The sequence below is a fragment of the Nomascus leucogenys genome, chromosome 5 (genome assembly GCF_006542625.1).
Source record: "Nomascus leucogenys isolate Asia chromosome 5, Asia_NLE_v1, whole genome shotgun sequence".
NCBI classification, from domain to species: domain Eukaryota; kingdom Metazoa; phylum Chordata; class Mammalia; order Primates; family Hylobatidae; genus Nomascus; species Nomascus leucogenys.
The window spans coordinates 1,609,781-1,628,049 of record NC_044385.1 but is presented as its reverse complement, the minus strand read 5'-3'; the positions used below and the strand labels follow the sequence as shown (position 1 = coordinate 1,628,049).

At 44.8% G+C, this 18,269-nt stretch overlaps 1 protein-coding gene and 1 pseudogene across 2 annotated transcripts in view; one reads left to right on the top strand and one right to left on the bottom strand.

Annotated features, from left to right (window-relative positions):
- Positions 1–18,269, top strand: part of CNST (consortin, connexin sorting protein) — a 118,059-nt gene that overhangs the window by 74,928 nt on the left and 24,862 nt on the right. For both annotated transcript variants that reach the window (XM_003267340.3, XM_030812560.1), the window contains 5 exons: positions 7,973–8,003; positions 10,096–10,182; positions 10,650–10,764; positions 17,963–17,984; positions 18,155–18,251. In XM_003267340.3, coding sequence (XP_003267388.2) covers positions 7,973–8,003; positions 10,096–10,182; positions 10,650–10,764; positions 17,963–17,984; positions 18,155–18,251 — 352 coding nt within the window. The remainder of the gene's footprint in view (positions 1–7,972; positions 8,004–10,095; positions 10,183–10,649; positions 10,765–17,962; positions 17,985–18,154; positions 18,252–18,269) is intronic.
- LOC115835089 lies at positions 12,334–13,267 on the bottom strand (annotated as a pseudogene).

Genomic DNA, 18,269 nt, shown 5'->3' with positions numbered 1-18,269 from the left:
GACGCGGCGGCCGGGCAGAGGCGCTCCTCACTTCTTCCCGGACGGGGCGTCCGGGCAGAGGCGCTCCTCACTTCTTCCCGGACGGGGCGTCCGGGCAGAGGCGCTCCTCACTTCTTCCCGGACGGGGCGGCCGGGCAGAGGCGCTCCTCAGTTCCCAGACGGGGTGGCCGGGCAGAGGCGCTCCTCACTTCCCAGACAGTGGGTGGCCGGGCAGAGGCGCTCCTCACTTCCCAGACGGTGGGTGGCCGGGCAGCGGCGCTCCTCACTTCCCAGACGGTGGGTGGCCGGGCAGAGGCGCTCCTCACTTCCCAGACGGGACGGCCGGGCAGAGGCGCTCCTCACTTCCCAGACGGGGCGGCCGGGCAGAGGCGCTCCTCCCTTCCCAGACGCGGCGGCCGGGCAGAGGCGCTCCTCACTTCCCAGACAATGGGTGGCCGGGCAGAGGCTCTCCTCACTTCCCAGACGGGGCGGCCGGGCAGAGGCGCTCCTCACCTCCCAAACGATGGGTGGCCGGGCAGAGGTTCTCCTCACCTCCCAGACAGGGCAGCCGGGCAGAGGCGCTCCTCACTTCCCAGACGGGGTGGGCCGGGCGGAGGCGCTCCTCACTTCTTCCCGGACGGGGCGGCCGGGCGGAGGCGCTCCTTACTTCCCAGACGGGGCGGCCGGGCAGAGGTGCTCCTCACTTCCCAGACGGGGCGGCCGGGCAGAGGTACCCCTCACCTCTTCCCAGACGGGGCGGCCGGGCAGAGGCGCTCCTCACTTCTTCCCTGACGGGGCGGCCGGGCAGAGGCGCTCCTCACTTCTTCCCGGACGGGGCGGCCGGGCAGAGGCGCTCCCCACGTCCCGGACGGGGCGGTGGCCGGGCAGGGGCTCGGGAGGCTGAGGCGGGCAGAGCACTCCGCGTCAGGAGCTGGTGAGCAGCGTGGCCAACATGGCGACCGCGCGCCTGCAGCCAAACGAGAGAAAGCAGGCAGCGGTGGCGTGCGGCGGCAGTCCGAGGGAGTCCGGCGGCGTGGGCAGCAGCGAGCTGGGTAGATTGCAGCGTGGGCCACAGAGGGAGAGAAAAGAAGGAAAGAAAGAAAGAAAGAAGGAAGGAAGGAAGGAAGGAAGGAAGGAAGGAAGGAAGGAAGGAAGCCACACTGACATTTATGAACAGTCTAAGAATTCATGTAGAATGTCCCGTAATCAAGATTTGTCTAATTATTTCTTTTTCTTTTTTTTTTTTTTTTTTTTTTTTTTTGAGATGGAGTCTTGCTCTGTCCCCGGACTGGAGGGCAGTGGTGTGATCTTGGCCCACTGTAACCTCCACCTCCTGGGTTCAAGCAATTCTCCTGCCTCAGCCTCCTGAGTAGCTGGGACTACAGGCCTGTGCCCCACGCCCAGCTAATTTTTGTATTTTTAGTAGAGACGAGGTTTCACCATGTTGGCCAGGAGGGTCTTGATCTCTTGACCTCATGATCCACCCGCCTCGGCCTCCCAAAGTGCTGGGATTACAGGTGTGAGCCACTGTGCCCGGCCTAATTATTTCTTTAAGATTTGATTCAGGTTAAACATTCTGGGCAAGAAATTTACCTAGTAACATTCCATACCTAATTCTCTCTTGAACTGATTCTAATCTGGTTTTTGTTCCCAACACTCCCCCAGAATTGCACTGTAAAAGTCACCAGTGATTTCCATGTTGTTAAATCCAGTGGTCAGACCTCAGTTTTCATCTTACTGGAGCTATTGGAAACATCAAGTTGATCACATACTCTGTTTTGAAGCGTTTTGTTTGTTTGCCTTTTGGGAGCTCTTTTCTTGGCTTTTACCTCCTACATCACTGGCCATGCCTTCTCCGACTCATTTTCTGAGTTCCCATGTTTTCCTTTTTTTTTTTTTCTCCCACTCTGTCACCAGGCTGGAGTGCAGTGGCATCATCATGACTCACTGCAGCCTCCACCTCACGGGTTCAAGTAGTCTTCCTGCCTCAGCTTCCCAAGTGGCTGGGACTGCAGGCGCATGCCACCATGCCCAGCTAAGTTTTTTGGTTTTTTGTAGAGACGGGGTTTCACCATGTTGCCCAGGCTGGTCTCAAATTCCTGGCCTCAAGTGATCCTCCCGCCTTGGTCTCCCAAAGTGCTGGGATTTCAGGCATGAGCCACTACACCCGGCCCTAATTTTTAAATACTGGGATGCGTCAGAGTTCAGTTCTTGAATCTCTTCTCATTCTGAATTCACTTCCTGGGTGTGTCTTTTTTTTTTTTTTTTTTTTGAGACGGAGTCTCACTGTGTCGCCCAGGCTGGAGTGCAGTGGCACAATCTTGGCTCACTACAACCTCCGCCTCCTAAGTTCAAGTGATTCTCCTGTCTCAGCCCCACAAGTAGCTGGGATTATAGGCACATGCCACCACGCCTGGCTAATTTTTATATTTTTAGCAGAGATGGGGTTTCATCATGTTGGCCAGGCTGGTCTCAAACTCCTGACCTCAGGTGATCCGCCTGCCTCAGCCTCCCAAAGTGCTGGGATTACAGGTGTGAGCCAATGTGGCCGGCCTGTCCTATTTCTTTTCTGGACTCCAGACTTAACTATCCAGCAACTCAAGATGTTTCATGGGCATTTCAAACTTAAGATGTACAAAATCAAACTTTGATTTTCTCCCGTATCTACTGCTTTCCTAGTCTTACCTCTCCTGTTAAATGCCAACTTCATCCCTCTAGTTGCTGAGACCAAATGCCTTGAAGTCATACTTTATTTACTTTCCCTTGCATCCAAATCCAATCTAACAGCAAGTCCTGCAGATCTACTTCAAAATATACCCAGAACTTCTTACCTCTTTCACTGCTACCATTTCAGTACAGGACACCATCAAATCTCACCCAGGTTCTTGCAGTAAATTTCTCACTATAGAGACTTTTCTGCCTTCACTCTCCCACTTAGTGCTTTCTCTCTACATGACAGTCACTGTGATGCAGATAAAACAGAAGTCAGATCTTGTCACTCCGCTGCGCAAAGCCCTCCGATGGCTTTCCTTTTCATTTAGAATAAAAGCCAAAATCCTTACCATGGCCTACAAGGCCCTACACAATCTGGTCCTGTTAGCCTCCTGGATCTTCATTACTAAAATTCTCCTTAACTCACTCCTTTCCAGGTTCACTGGCCTTCTGACAGCTCCTCAGATATACCAAGAATGTTCCTACTTCAGGTCCTCTGGTATCTCCTATCTACTCCTTCCCAGGAAGCCACTAGATGATGTGCTCCAGCAAAACAAGGGAGTAAACCAAGAAACAGGAAGGTGTGAGATACAGGAAACTGGGAATCCTACTCAGGAAAGAGGTGAAGGGAATCTAAGTGAAGGGAGAGTTTCAGATGACAGCTGTACGCCAGGAAGGAGAGGGTAACCAGTCCTGCTTCGAGTGGACCACAAGAGTCTGGGGAGAGGCTTTTCTGTCATTTTCCTGTTTGTAGAACTATTTGACTCCTTAAAGCATAGACATATAAAATTTGGATGAAAATAAGAACTAAAAGAAGATATAATTCAGGCATAAGGTAATAAGAGCATCTAGGCTAAAGGGTGACAGTGCAAATGGAGAGGGATGCATTTGAGATCTTTGGAAGGAAGAATAACTAGGACTTCGTGTAGAGTGTTGTATTAGTCAGGGTTCTCTTAGAGGGACAGAACTCATAGGATATTTATATATATAAAGGGGAGTTTATTAAGTATTAACTCGCACAAAGTCCCACAATAGGCTGTCTGCAAGCTGAGGAGGACAGAGAGCCGCTCTAAGTCCCAAAACTGAAGAACTCGGAGTCCGATGGTCGAGGGCAGGAAGCATCCAGCACGAGAGAAAGATGTAGGCTGGGAGGCTAGGCCTGTCTTTTTCACGTTTTTCTGCCTGCTTTATATTCCCTGGCAGCTGATTAGATGGTGCCCATCAGATTAAGGGAGGGTCTGCCTTTCCCCGCCCACTGACTCAAATGGTAATCTCTTTTGGCAACACCCTCACAGACACACCCAGGATCAATACTTTGTATCCTTCAATCCAGTCACATTGACACTCAGTATTAACCACCACAATTGTAAAAAGAGAATAAAGGAGAAATCAGAGATGACTGTAGGATATCCAGTTTGGGGGGAATAGTAGTACCATTAACAGAAATAAGGTATTCAAGTGTGAGAACTAATTTTAGGAAAATTGTGATTTAAAAAGTGATATATAGAATAATATGTGCTAAAGGCCAATGGAAATATGACAACATGCACTTGTATTTTGAGCTCGTGGAACTCTTAAAAGTTCTGTTTTAAAGTTCTTGTTCTTAGGTTTGAGTGGTCTTTTTTACACTGACTTAGCTAATATGACTACAGATTAGCTTTAAATGTTTAACTGAAGTCCTATGCTTGGGAGGTTTTCATATAGAAAATCGGGCCCTCCCTTGGGCCTCTTTTGTAAGGGCAGTAATCCCATTCATGAGGGCAGAGCCCCAGTGACCTCATCACCTCCCAGAGACCCCCTTCTTCACACCATCCCCTGGGAACTCGGTTTCAGCATATGAATTTGTGAGGGGGACACAAAGATGGAGGCCGTGGCCCTTCACAGTGTCTGTTTTTAGAGGGCTCCTGATTGGTAAAAGGATAACCAGGATCACCTGACACCTGTTGCCTTCCCAGCAGTTTTCAACTTTTTCACATGATTCCACTCTGCATCTTGCAATTCATTCCAAATCAGACTCAGAAACCATGTTAAGCACTTACTGTAGTGTGCTGGGCATTATGCTAGATACATAGTCTCTCTTTCTTTTTTTTTTTTTAATTTGTATTTATTTATTTATTTTAATTTGCTTCCTGTACCTGGGCAGCAAACACAATCTCTCTTTAAATCCTTATGGCAGCCTTGTTTTATGCAGCTGCAGGTATTACTGTCCCTGTTTTAAGATAAGAAAGTTGAGGCTTGAAATGCGAAATGACATGTCCAGGGCCACACAGCTGGTAAGTGGCAGGGCTTGGACTAAAACACAGGCCATTCACCTCCAGCCCCATGTTCTTTCTGCTCTACTGGGCTAGCTTTGAGATTTAGAAATATGCTTCAAAAAAAGTCACATCTTCTCTTCCTGCTAGACTTGCAAGGGGGAGATTTTTAAAGGGGAAATACTTTGTATATTTATTTCTCCAGATGACTTTTTACCTGAAAATGTCTTTTACTTTTGAGGCACTGGGTTTCATAACCTTCTCTGCATAGTTACTTCATGGTATTAGAACTTCTACAGAAGCCTGCAAGCTAGTTTCTGCAGTGCCAGGAAATCTGGTTACATAATAGTTATGGACCCCATCAAAACTCCTCAAATAGGAGCTATTTATAAATAACCATGTGCCAATTGTGCACAAATGCAAAAAGGCAAGAAAAATGGCTTTGAAGAGCCAAACATTTTATTTTAATGAGCAACCTGAAACTATATCTCATACCATATATAGAAAGGAAGCTGTGCAGTACCATAGATGTTTTCACTGTAAGTTTGTACTTGAAATGTTTTCTTTTTCTTTGTTTTTTTGAGACAGAGTTTCGCACTGTCACCCAGGCTGGAATGCAGTGGCGCAATTTCAGCTCACTGCAACCTCTACCTCCCAGGTTCAAGTGATTCTTCTGCCTCAGCCTCCCAAGTAGCTGGGAATACAGGTGCACGCCACCACACACAGCTAATTTTTGTATTTTTAGTAGAGACAGTGTTTCACCATGTTGGCCAAGCTGGTGTCGAACGCCTGACCTCAAATGATCTGCCTGCTTCGGCCTCTCAAAGTGCTGGGATTATAGGCATGAGCCGCCATGTCCGGCTCTGCAGTTGAAATGTCATCATTGATTTCAATTAGGTGTAACCGCCTAGTATGCTGGAACCTGCTAGTACTGACATATGAGAACCATGTTTACTGACGTCCATCACGTTGGTAGCTTGACATCGGCCATGGTGGGAGTATTGACACCACTGAAATGAGCAAACACTGCAAGTTGGGGCTCTCCCCAACACTCTGGAGACGACTGTTAAATATTAGCACACTGCTAGTTACACCATTATATGAAATTCTCATTTTGTAAGCTAAAGAAATGATTGAAGATTGGCAGTTTGACTTGGTTCATACTACTTTTAAAACATATTATTAGAACAATAAGCTGGTAAAAGATAACTAGATTCTTAGAAATCAGTTTGTCCCTTGCAAAATCTTTAATATAACATAAATATGGAATCAAACTTTATATTAACTGAAAACTAATCATTTATAGAGATGATTGAGTCAGTCATCTACATGGCTCATGGAAAAAATGTCACATTTGTAGGATTTAAACTAGGCAAGTATCTTCCTTTAAAAGTATGCTGTTTGCCCTAGGGGATTTGGGAAAATCCATTCCTTTTTATTGCTAGCTTATAGGTTTGACAAGTACTTTATTACTCTTTACATTGTCAATTTACCTGGAAAATGGAGATAGTGATGTATAAAGGTTAACCTTTTTTTACTAGAGACAATCTGTGGAAACTGTTTTTGCTTTTGTTTTGTTTTTTTGTTTGTTTGTTTGTTTGAGACGGAGTTTTGCTCTTGTTGCTCAGGCTGGAGTGCAATGGCACGATCTCAGCTCACTGCAACCTCTGTCTCCCAGGTTCAAGCGATTCTTCTGCCTCAGCCTCCAGAGTAACTGGGATTACAGGCATGAGCTACCATGCCCGGCTAATTTTTGTATTTTTAGTAGAGATGGGGTTTCACCGTGTTGGTGAGGCTGGTCTTGAACCCTTGACCTCAGATGATCCACCCGCCTCAGCTTCCCAAAGTGCTGGGATTACAGGCATGAGCCACCGTGCCCGGCTGGAAACTGTTTTAAAAATACAGAGTTTATGCAATATTTCAGTGAATATTTTTAGTTTTAGTGATCTGTTCATAAATGTCATATCTAAATAAAGATCTAAAAATATCCCAAAGTTTTTAGAATCAAAGAATCTTTAAATGTAAAGATGTCTTAGAATGAATCTGATAACTGACAAGTCTGAACTGAGACCAGCTCCTGAGTCTTGGAACTCTTTATCTAGTGTTCTTTACCATGTGTAGCACTTTGTACATATTCTAAACAACATTAATCAACTGTTAGTGCTCAGCCTGGCCTTTTCTTAAATATCAGACCAGACCAAAAAGTCAGCGTCCTGTGAGGTCCTCAAGCCGGTAGTTTGTGAAATAGGAATGAAATAAATAGGATGTTGAGGTCTCACGTGACTTGACATATTTCTGCTTTTTCTTTTTTTTTTGAGACGGAGTCTTGCTCTGTCCCCCAGGCTGGAGTGCAGTGGCGCGATATCGGCTCACTGCAAGCTCCGCCTCCCAGGGTTCACGCCATTCTCCTGCCTCAGCCTCCCGAGTAGCTGGGACTACAGGCGCCCGCCACCACGCCTGGCTAATTTTGTGTATTTTTAGTAGAGACGGGGTTTCACCGTGTTAGCCAGGATGGTCTCGATCTCCTGACCTCGTGATCCGCCTGCCTCGGCCTCCCAAAGTGCTGGGATTACAGGCTTGAGCCACCGCGCCCGGCTGCTTTTTCTTTTTATTTATTTATTTATGTTTGCTTCACAGCATTTGAAAGGAATATTTCTACTTTTAATTTACAATAAACAATCATTTTTTCATTTGTGTTATATTTTTGTAAGTCTCTAACATTTTTCTCATTGTTTAGAGTCCTGAACTCTAACGAATTAGGGAAATTTACTTTGACTTGAAGTAGAGTAGGAAGAATGATTTGCAAACACCAAAGAACGTCTCTGCTTTGCTTGAGATGAGTAACTTCAGAATTGCGTCCTGTGCCTACAGTCAGATTTCTTCTGAACTGTTGAATGTAGTTTAAAAAAAGAGTTTTCTTAATTTGATATCAAAAACATTTGGAATTTCAAGATCTGAATTTGTTTCAAATTTGTCTTCTCATTCAAGTGTTAATTTAATTTTTTCTGTTTTTTCTTTGTTTTTAACAGATAGCAGAATCCTATTTCCAGGAGGAGGACTGTATCCTTTTCTTAATTACAAGAAGAAATTTTTAGAACTCTTAGAGAACCATTCATTTTTTTAATTGAAGTATATTTTACATGTAATAGAATGTACAGATCATATGGTTTCAGTGGTTTTGACAGTTGTATGTACCCGTGTAACCACCTCAGAAAGCAAAGTATTGGACATTTGTGTCTCTCCACAAAATTTCCTAGAACCATCCAAAGTTTACCTTCATAAATAGGCCTTAATTTTACTAAAATAAGTATTTGTATTTATTTTTTGAAGGAAAATTTGTATTATTTTAATTATTTTTATGTACAGAACACTCAACAGTGTACATTTAACCCAGTTTAGTGGCACGTTCTTTAGCCTTTGCCTTTTTGAGCTTGGCGATGCATGCCACAGACTTGGGAGCCAGGACATTGCCGCCCCCGTGATGGTGGCTCTCATCGTATCTGTCGTTGTAATTGGTCCTGATAGCTTCCGCCAGCTTAGCCAGGGCGCCTTTGTCTTCCCAGTTCACCTGTGTGAAGGCGACAGTGGTGCAGGTCTTCCTGTGGACTAGACTGCCCAGTCTTGCCTTCCCCTTGATAATGCAGTAAGGGACCCCCATTTGACGACACAGGGCAGGCAAGAAGACAGCCAGCTGGGAGAAGGCATTAGCCGAAGAGTGTATTTTGACCAAAAGCAGTAAATCTCAAAGCTAGCTTGGTAGCAAGCGAGAGAGAGAGAACTTCTGAGTGATCATGAAGACAAAAAGCTAAACAGTGAGTTTTTCTCTTCCTTTATTCTGGGTCAGCATTTAGAGCATTGCCCAGAGGAAGGTAGGCAGTTGGACAGTGTATCCTGACCTCACAAGATGCAGATCTGTGTGATACAAATGAGAAGATGAAAGCTCACAGGATCATTTACAAAGAAGTAGAATCACGTGATAATAATGGAAATCACTGTGGCAAGTTAATTGAGTGTTTACAAAAGACCCATATAAGTTTTTGCCCTGTCATTGTTTAGGCATGTGATCCTTTGGTCTTGTGGGAGAAAAGCATTCAGTGGGAAATAATAAGCATCAAGGTGACTTGAAACAGAAACACTTGACCAGAGAGTCACATAGTTCCTTGACAGAAAGAAAGGAGAGAAATAAAAAAGGGAAACATGTAGATTTCAGGATTCCATGTGGTCCTGTTTCCTTAAATTACTTTTAGTTGATTCTGCAAGCAGACATTCCTTGAGCATTAAAACCTTCTTTTAGTTTCTGTTTGCTGATAGTGTGGAATCCAAGTAGCTATTGCATAATATGCCACATTAAAATTTACCTACTTCAAAACCAAGAAATATTACCAGGCTGGGCATAGTAGCTCACACCTGTAATCCCAGCACTTTGGGAGGCTGAGGCAGGTGGATTGCTTGAGGTCAAGAGTTCAAAACCAGCCTGGCCAACATGGTGAAACCCCATCTTGACTAAAAATACAAAAATTAGCCGGGCATGATGGTGCATGCCTGTAATCCCAGCTACTCTGGAGGCTGAGGCAGGAGAATCACTTGAATCCAGGAGGGGGAGGTTGCAATAAGCCGAGATGGCACCACTGCACTCCAGCCTGGGTCACAGAGGGAGACTGTGTCTCAAAAAAAAAAAAAAAAAAAAAAAAAAGCTGGATGCAGTGACTCGTGCCTATAATCCCAGCACTTTGGGAGGCCGAGGCAGGCAGATCACAAGGTCAGGAGTTCGAGACCAGCCTGGCTAACATGGTGAAACCCTGTCTCTACTAAAAATACAAAAAAATTAGCCAGGTGCAGTGATGGACACCTGTAGTCTCAGCTACCCAGGAGGCTAAGGCAGGAGAATCGCTTGAACCCGGGAGGTGGAGGTTGTAGTGAGCTGAGATTGCCCCACTGCACTGCAGCCTGGACGACAGAGCAAAACTCCATCTCAAGGAAAAAAAAAAGAAAGAGAAACATTACTTTAGATATGTTTAAATTTAAAAATATTTAGAGTCCTCTCATGTTTTAGTAAGCTGCAAACTTCTCAACATCTATAGGACATTGTTCTTGAAATATGGGAATAATGTAAATAGTGTGGATTTCTATTTTCCTTAAATGTTCTATTCAGATGAGAAGGCAATGAAATTCATTCAGCTAGAACGATTGTATCATGAGCAATTGCTCGCAAATCTTTCTGCCATTCAAGAACAGTGGGGTAAGTACAGACCAACACGGAATGTGGAATTAGCAGTAATCCAACAAGTCACTATCTACAAAATTAACATATTTGACCTGGTTTTATAAATCAGAAAATAGATGTTTCCATAGACAAGTTAATGTTGCAAAGAAAGTAGCATTTTTACCACAAGTCTATTCTATTGTGAGAAGACTTTTTTCTTTGTATTTGCTCTTCATGTCAATGCCAGGAAAAGAATACTTGCAACTATTTGCATTTTTCCTAATCACATTTCATGCCCTACTGGCTAATTTAGTCTCTAGGATGATATTTACTTACATTGAGAAGTAATAAGTTAGCTATTTCTAACTGTTGGGTTGTTTGAGAAGATAATTTTGCATGCAAATCTTTATGAGTGGTGCTAGTTAACTGTTTTGTTTTTTTTGTTTTTTTGCTCCTAAATATGTTTTGTAAGAGCCAGTGACTAACAAATACTTTAAATATAGAAACAAAATGGAAAACTGTGCAACCACATACAGTTACGCCGCAAAGGAATTCAGAAAAGGGATTTAATGGTGAAGATTTTGAACGGCTTACTAAAATTTGTGCAACACATCAAGAGTAAGTATATCCGAATTTCGTTACAATGAGTTGGAGTAGAATATTGAAGAAGCATTTATAGCATTGAGTATTCATTTCTTTGTTTAATGTTTTCAACTGGAGAAATTAAGATGGATATAATATAATTATTGCAAGGCTCTAGTATTGGTTCGAACCCCGGGAGTGCACCGACAGATAGCACGAGGCAGCGTGGAGCAACACGCTGTTTTAATGAGCCCCTGGGTGCAGACGGGCTGAGGCCTAAAATGGCGTCAGCCCCATGTGAGGACGGGGCAGGAGTTTTGTAGCCTCCTGTAAACAGGAAGTGTCCCTGTCTGATGTCACCGCTACGTGGTACCCGGATGGCCTCTCTCTCCATCCTCAGGGGTACGTGTCTTCTGGCCAGCCCTCTTCCTGTTTCTGCTTCTCGCTGACGCACGCTGCTGGTGCAAGTGGCCTCGCGCCTCGGGACTGGGCCTGAGAAGGGAGGAGTTCTTCATCCCCCCAAGCTTTCAGGCCCTGGGGAGAATCTTTCATTCCTGTCTATTTGGTTATAGAAAAAGGGGAAAGGGGCGACTGTCTCAGTAACTACTTCAGGCATGACTTAGGGGGTGGCGTGGGCACCTCGGAAAAAAGAAAAAACTTAATTTTGGGGGTATTCTTGAGAGACGGGTTGGTATCCATGGTGTCGTTGTAGCAGGGGCATCGTCTGGATTGTCTGGCGGTTAACTGTAGTTTCAACAAGAGTTTTAATGGCTCTTATTATCAGTGGGATAACAAAGGAGAGCAACAGGAGGACCCCAATGATGAAGACTACTGTCCCTACCAGCGTTTTAAATCCTCCTAAATTAGAGAACCACCCTCCTAGAAGGTTTGTCAGGTCCCATCCCTTCCAGGTTTGGACTGGTGCATGGGCTACTTTTCTGTTGTTTGAAGCGATTTCTAGAACCGCTTTTCCGTTATTGTCTATGTTAAGACAGCAATTGGAGACATTAAACTTACCACAGACCGCACCCCCTTCTGCTAATAAGTAGTCTAGTGCCAGCGTGCTTTGATAAATTGCCGCGCGCATTTGGTTTTGTTGTTGTGCGAGCATTTCCAGGGCTGAGGCGGTTTGGTTAGTGATTATCTCTAGAGCAGCCTGTAGTCTAATATTCTATGTAGCATATGTGGGAGTGCGATAACCCCGTGAACCATCCTCAGCCCAGGTGGCAGGACCGTAATATTCGATGATCCGTTGCGGAGTCCACTTGTCCTCTCGCCGTCTTTGGCTTCCTCCTGCCTTTAAGGACTGGTTTTCTCTGATTATCATACGCAGGGACTCCGAGGGTGTTGCCCGCCTGCTTTGGAAGTAAAATGAATCCAGGTTTAATTGTGCCTAGGAAGCAAGTACCTTGCCAGTGATAAGGTAGCCGTGAGTAAGCCTGGGTTCCACACATCCAAAGGAATCCATCAGGGGCAGTCCATTGTCAGCTGGTGTTCCTAGGACTGTCGCATAGTGCACCTAGGTGAGGGTACGCGGCAGAAGGGTTAGTGGTGTTTGTACAGTTCCAGGCCTTTTTTGACAAGACGCAATTGAGGTAGCTTAAGTTAGAAGGAGACCAGGCTCCGGGGGATAACCTTGGCCACCACTCGGCTGTGGAGGCGTTGACTGTTAGGGTTTGGTGACGGGCTTTCACCTACGGCGCGATGGGTTTTATCAGTCCACTTGCGGGATTGCACGCCCTCCCTCTTACTGGGTTGGTAAGTGTCCAGGTCGGCGGGCGTTCCTGAGAATTCAAAGTGAGGCTGGGGTTTTGAAATGCTAGTAATTAAGGGGGAATGTCTGTCCCATACCATGGCCACTGTTCACTCCTGCGGGCTCCCCTACTTACCCAGCAATTGGACGGCCACTGTTCACGCATGCACGCTCCCTCACATACCCAGCAATTGGACACATTCGTGGTAAGCCAGATGCCCTCTCCTACATCTACAAACAGATTTTTTTCTGGCTTGAGAAGGGATACGTCTGTTTGTAGTTTTGTATAAAGGGATGGAAATACCACGGGTGATTTTGAGGGGTAGTTGTTGGTTTTGAGGCTTTTGCTTTGGCTATAATCTGTTCTCTCTTTATGTCCTCGAGCACTTAAGCGTTTACTCCCCATTGTGCAATTTTGGTGAAGCAAAGCCACTGCTTCCCTTTTGGACATGTAGCCCCTTTATGACTGCCAGATACTCCTAGATTTTTTACTTTATAATAACTCTTTCCTGATTCAACACATTCCTCGACTAAGGTTCCACAACAGGATCTTTCTATATGACTATGGTGAGTGAAGGACTGTTGACATGAGTATGGTGAGTGAAGGATTGTTGCACCTTTTCCTCCGTGGTGGAAAGACTGATAACACTCACAGCAGCTCTGAAGGGCTGCTGTGGACAGCAGGGCGGCTACTGACCATATAAGGATTGTGGTGAGGGATATTCTTGTATTAAGACTTTTGGTTGGAAGTGAGGCACAGCATCTGGTTGGGTAGCTACAGGCCATCTCTGGAAGCAGGTGTTTAGTCTTCCTCGTGTTTTGGTTTTAAGAAAAAATCTTTTGGTTAATTTCAGCTTGGTAGGAGAAATTGGCCTGGACAACCACTTATCTGTTAATGTTTTGGAGGAAGAAATAGCCTTTGGGGTGAGCTTGACCCTGGTACGATGGACCTAGTTGGGGAGTCCTTGGACTCTCATGTTGTTGGCATGCTGAGTATCACAGCGTAGGGGCCTGTCCACTTTGGTTGTAGCTTTTTGTGAGAGTCAGATTGGCCAATAAACACCTCTGTGCCTGCAAGACAGTTACGTTGAGATGACAAGGAGGTGTCGGCAGGGAGAGGCCTGGCCTCATTCGCTGCTTCACAAATGAAAGACTATGTCTGGATTGAGGAGGGGAAGTAATTCCCAAGTGGCTCAGAGTCTGGTAAAGCTGGAGGCCCTAAGACAAAAGTTCGTCCATACATGATTCCAAAGGGACTATAAAAAGAGGGTGCTTTTGATGTTGTGCGGAGTCTCATGAGGGTGAAAGGGAGATTTCTCGTCCACGACTGGTGAGTTTCTAGAGCCAGCTTGGTGAGTTGAGCTTTAAGGACAGAGTTGACCTTTTCAAGTTTGCCTGAAGACTGAGGCCTGTAAGGTGTATGGAGAACCCATTTTATTCCTAAGGATGTGGAGACAACTTGGGTAATTTGGCTGATAAAGGTGGGCCTGTTATTGGATTGGATGGACGTTGGGAGTGTGAAACGGGGAATTATATACATGATGAGAGTTTGTATGATGACATTTGCACCTTCTGAAGTTGGGAACGCTTCTACCCACCCAGAGAAAGTACAGACAAAGACTAGAAGGTAGTGGAGCCGTTTATCAGGTGAGTGAAGTCTACCTGCCAATCTTGCCCAGGTACCTGGCCCTGGGCTGGGTGGTTAGAAAAAGGCAGTGGCCAGAGGGAGCCCTGGGGTGACACTGAGTGGCAGATAGAGCAGGACTGGGTGATCTCTAAGAACACGGCTGGAAAGGTGAGGACAAGTGAGAATAGGGCGGAGAAGTTGCAAGAGAGGTTTCTAGCCGACATGGAAAGAGTTGTGGAGGCTTTGGAGGATAGGCATTCTTTGAGCATGAGGAAGAGCGAGAAGCGCCCTTCCTTGATGTACCACGGTCCTTGCTTTTGGAGGTTCTGGGCCTGGAAGTCCTCCTTTTCTGCTGAGGAGTAAAGAGGAAAGAACAAGGACAGGGACAGAAACTGGCCTTGCACGGTTGTAGGGCTACTTGTTTGGCCACCTGATCTGCTAGCGCATTTCCAGCCCGTATAGGATTGTCTGGGGTTTGGTGGCCCCTGCATTGAATGACGGCAGCTTTCTGCGGGAGCCGGGCAGCCTGAAGGAGCTTGCCGATGAGACAGCCGTTTATGACAGGAGTGTTGTTTGCAGTTAGGAAACCCCCTTCTTTCCAGATGGACATGTGAGCACACTCTGTGGAACAAGTAACGAGAATCTGAATATGTGTTCATTTGTTGTCCAGCTGCTCGAGTGAGAGCTCGAGTGAGGGTGATCAGTTCAGCCTTTTGGGAGGTGGTTCCTAGGGGGAGCAGATTGGCTTCAATAGTGTGGGCGGGTGACACTATAGCATAGCCAGCATGTCGGCGTCCTTGATGTAGGAAGGAGCTGCCATCTACAAACCAAGTAAATGAGGCATCTGGAAGGGGTTGATCTGTTAGGTTTGGAAAAGATATAAGAAAGGTTTGAACGGTGTCCACACAGAAGTGTGCAGGGTCTTGGGAGGTAGTGGCTTCAGGTAAGAGCATGGCCAGGTTTAAATGGGAGCTGGTTAGCACGGTGATTTGGGGAGTTTCTGTGAATAGAGCATACAGTTGAAGGAGCCATGGGGCAGACATGAGACTTAGTACGCTGCAGTGAGCTAGCATGTCTTTGATGTTATGGGTTGAATAAACTGCTAGGTTGGCATGAAGAGATAGTTTTAGGCTTTCAAGGGTGAGGACAGCAGCTGCCACCAGTGCTTGGAGACAGGCAAGCCATCTGAGAACTGTGGTTGCGAGCTGTTTAGAGAGGTAGGCAACAATCTGGAGGGCGGGTCCCTTAGACTGGGTTAGAACACGTCGTGCAACTCCACGCCGTTCATCGGGATAGAGGGAGGAAGGTTTGGTGAGGTCTGGGAGAGTGAGGATGGGGGCTGAGGTGAGAACCTTCTGGAGCAGACGGAAAGGTTGGGTAATCGGCTGTGGGGGTTTAAAGGCTTATGGAGAGGGCCTTTAGTAGCTTAGTATAATGGTTTGGCAAGTAGAGCGAAGGAAGGAACCCAGAGCCTAAAATATCCCGCTAGTCCTAGAAAAGAGAGAATTTTTTGCTTAGTTTGCGGAGGTGGGAGGGACTGGAGGAGGGGTATGCAGTCGGTTGTGAGCCCTCGGGTTTGCAGGGTAAGAGCTAGGCCTAGGTAGGTGACTGAGGGGGTGCAAAATTCTGCTTTCTTAGGGGAGACCCACTACCCCCAGTCTGCCAGGACATTTAAAAGAGAGATAGTATGGGCATTGCAGTCTTTTTGAGAGGGGCTACACAGGAGCAGATCATCAACATATTGAAGGAGAGTGGACAGTTAGGAATAAGGTACAGAGGTGGTGAGCAAGGGCCTGGGTTTCGGCACCAGGTGCAAGGCTCTAGTATTTGTTCAAATCCCGAGAGTGCACCAACCAACAGCACAAAGCGGTGTGGAGCAACACACTGTTTTAATGAGCACCTGGGTATAGACGGGCTGAGGCCTAAAATGGCATCAGCCCCACATGAGGATGGGGCCGAGGTTTTATGGTCTCCTGTAAACAGGAAGTGTCCCTGTCTGATGTAACTGCTATGTGGTACCTGGATGGCCAATCTCTCCATCCTCAGGGGTTGTGTGTCTTCCAGCCAGCCCTCTTCCTGCTTCTGCTATCTCGCTGATGTGCACTTGGCGCACAAGTGGCCTTGCACCTTGGGACTGGGCCTGAGGAGGGAGGAGTTATTCATCCCCCCAAGCTTTCAGGCCCCGGGGAGTATCTTTCATTTATTACGTTCCTTTCTCAGTTTTTATTCAGTTTCTTACACTGAACTCAGTAAAAGGTCAGCTTTACGTAGGTTCAAAAGATTCTTCTGATTAGATATTTAAAAATATAACTTCTGATTTTGATCTCTTTTTGGTTAAGAGATGAGCAGTTCAGATGGACAGAATTGTGTATTAGGGCTTTCGATTCTACTCGCTAATGTTTGTGTGTTGTAGTAAAAACATAACATTTTTAGGAGTAGTCTGATGCTGGAAAGCAAATAGAATACAGTAGCTAACCAAGATCTTGCAGAAGAAAAGCTGCATTTACCAGGTAATTTTCAGTTGCTTGAATTGTATCAAGGAGTTGGATTTTTTAAACTAAATAATAATAATAGTAAGGCACTTACTTTTTTTAAAAAAATTCCTTATTCAGAGATCCAGATTTCTGAGGACAAAGGGACACAATAGTGTTTAAACTAGTGCAAATTTCTGGAATTTAGAACATGAATTCTCAATACAAAGGCTAAAAGACTTTCCATTCTATGGATAACTTTTTCTCCTTTTCTCTCAGAATCATGGAGAGTAAACTAAAGCTCTGTTAATAGTGAGACAGTGCCAGGTAATTGTTGCATAGCTCATGCAGCAGATAAAGAACTCACTAACAAATATTTATTGAACATGACATGAGCATGGTATCTTTATGCTTCAAAATTTGGATAATTCCCCCATATCATTACTTTTAAATTTTTTAATATTTAAAAATATTTTCAAGTTACACATAAAGTGTACAAGCTTGATGAATTTTTGCATAAACATATATGTCTATGTGACTACCACTCTGAGCAAGGCACAAGATATGGAACATTCCAACCCTTCAGAAGGCTCCCTCATGCACCTACCAACTTCATACCCGCCCCCAATAGTAACCACTGTCTGGGCTCTATAACAATGTATTTGCCTGTCCTGTAATTTTATATAAATGGGATCATGCAGAATATAGATTTTTATGTCTAGATTCTTGCACCCATCAGTATGTCTCGTTCCATGTTGTTGCATGTAACAGTGGTTTGCTCTGTTTTATTGCAGTACAGATTTCTTGGATGACTATGCAGCAATTTATTCATTCTATTATTAGTAGACATTTAGGATGTTTCTTGTTTTGTGAATATTATGAATAAAGTGGCGATGAGCATTTTTGTGTGTGCCTTTAATGGATATGTACATTCTGTTATCTTGGGTATTTCCTAACATTTAATATTTATACTTTTTGTTATCTGTTTCCATGGAGAATTCCAACAAAATTATCTTCAACCATAATCTATTTTAGACTAAAATGACATAAACTGAAATTTTTTAAATATATGTATGTGAAATTGTCTTTATTTATTAGCAAAAGGTCAGCATTCTTTTTTTTTTTTTCTTCTGGAGTATAGCATTTGTTGCTTCTTTGGGGGTTTCCAATAGTAATTGGCCATCTAAGGAGATTAACATATGATATAGCTGCCCTTTGAACTATGTGAGCCAGTGGTAATGTTTCAGCTGTGGAAATGTTCTGTGCTAATATTAGAATCCAGAGAAGCTGTATTTTTTTATAGCCATTTCAGTGACATTTGTTTGGAAACGTATTGCTGCTGTAATTTTTTTTAAATTCTTTTTTCTGTCTTTTTTTCTACAGTCCTCTTTTGTCCAAACATAAGGTAAGAGATTGTTTCTTTTGAATATATTTCTAGGAAAAATGTTTGTGTCATATGTCTGTTGTATGGACTATTTTGGAAAATGAAGAAACCTTTCCCAAGTTATTTTCAGCTTCCTAGTTTAACGCAGCAGTTTCCCCAAAAGTTGGGTTTTCTTGTTTTAAACTTTTTAGATAGCAGCTGTGGAGAAGTCCCAGGAAAGGAAATGCTCTACGCAGTTCCTAGCGTCTGAAGATCCAGAGGAAGGAGGAGCTGCCACCAAAGAGTCAGGTATGTTTTTAACTTCAG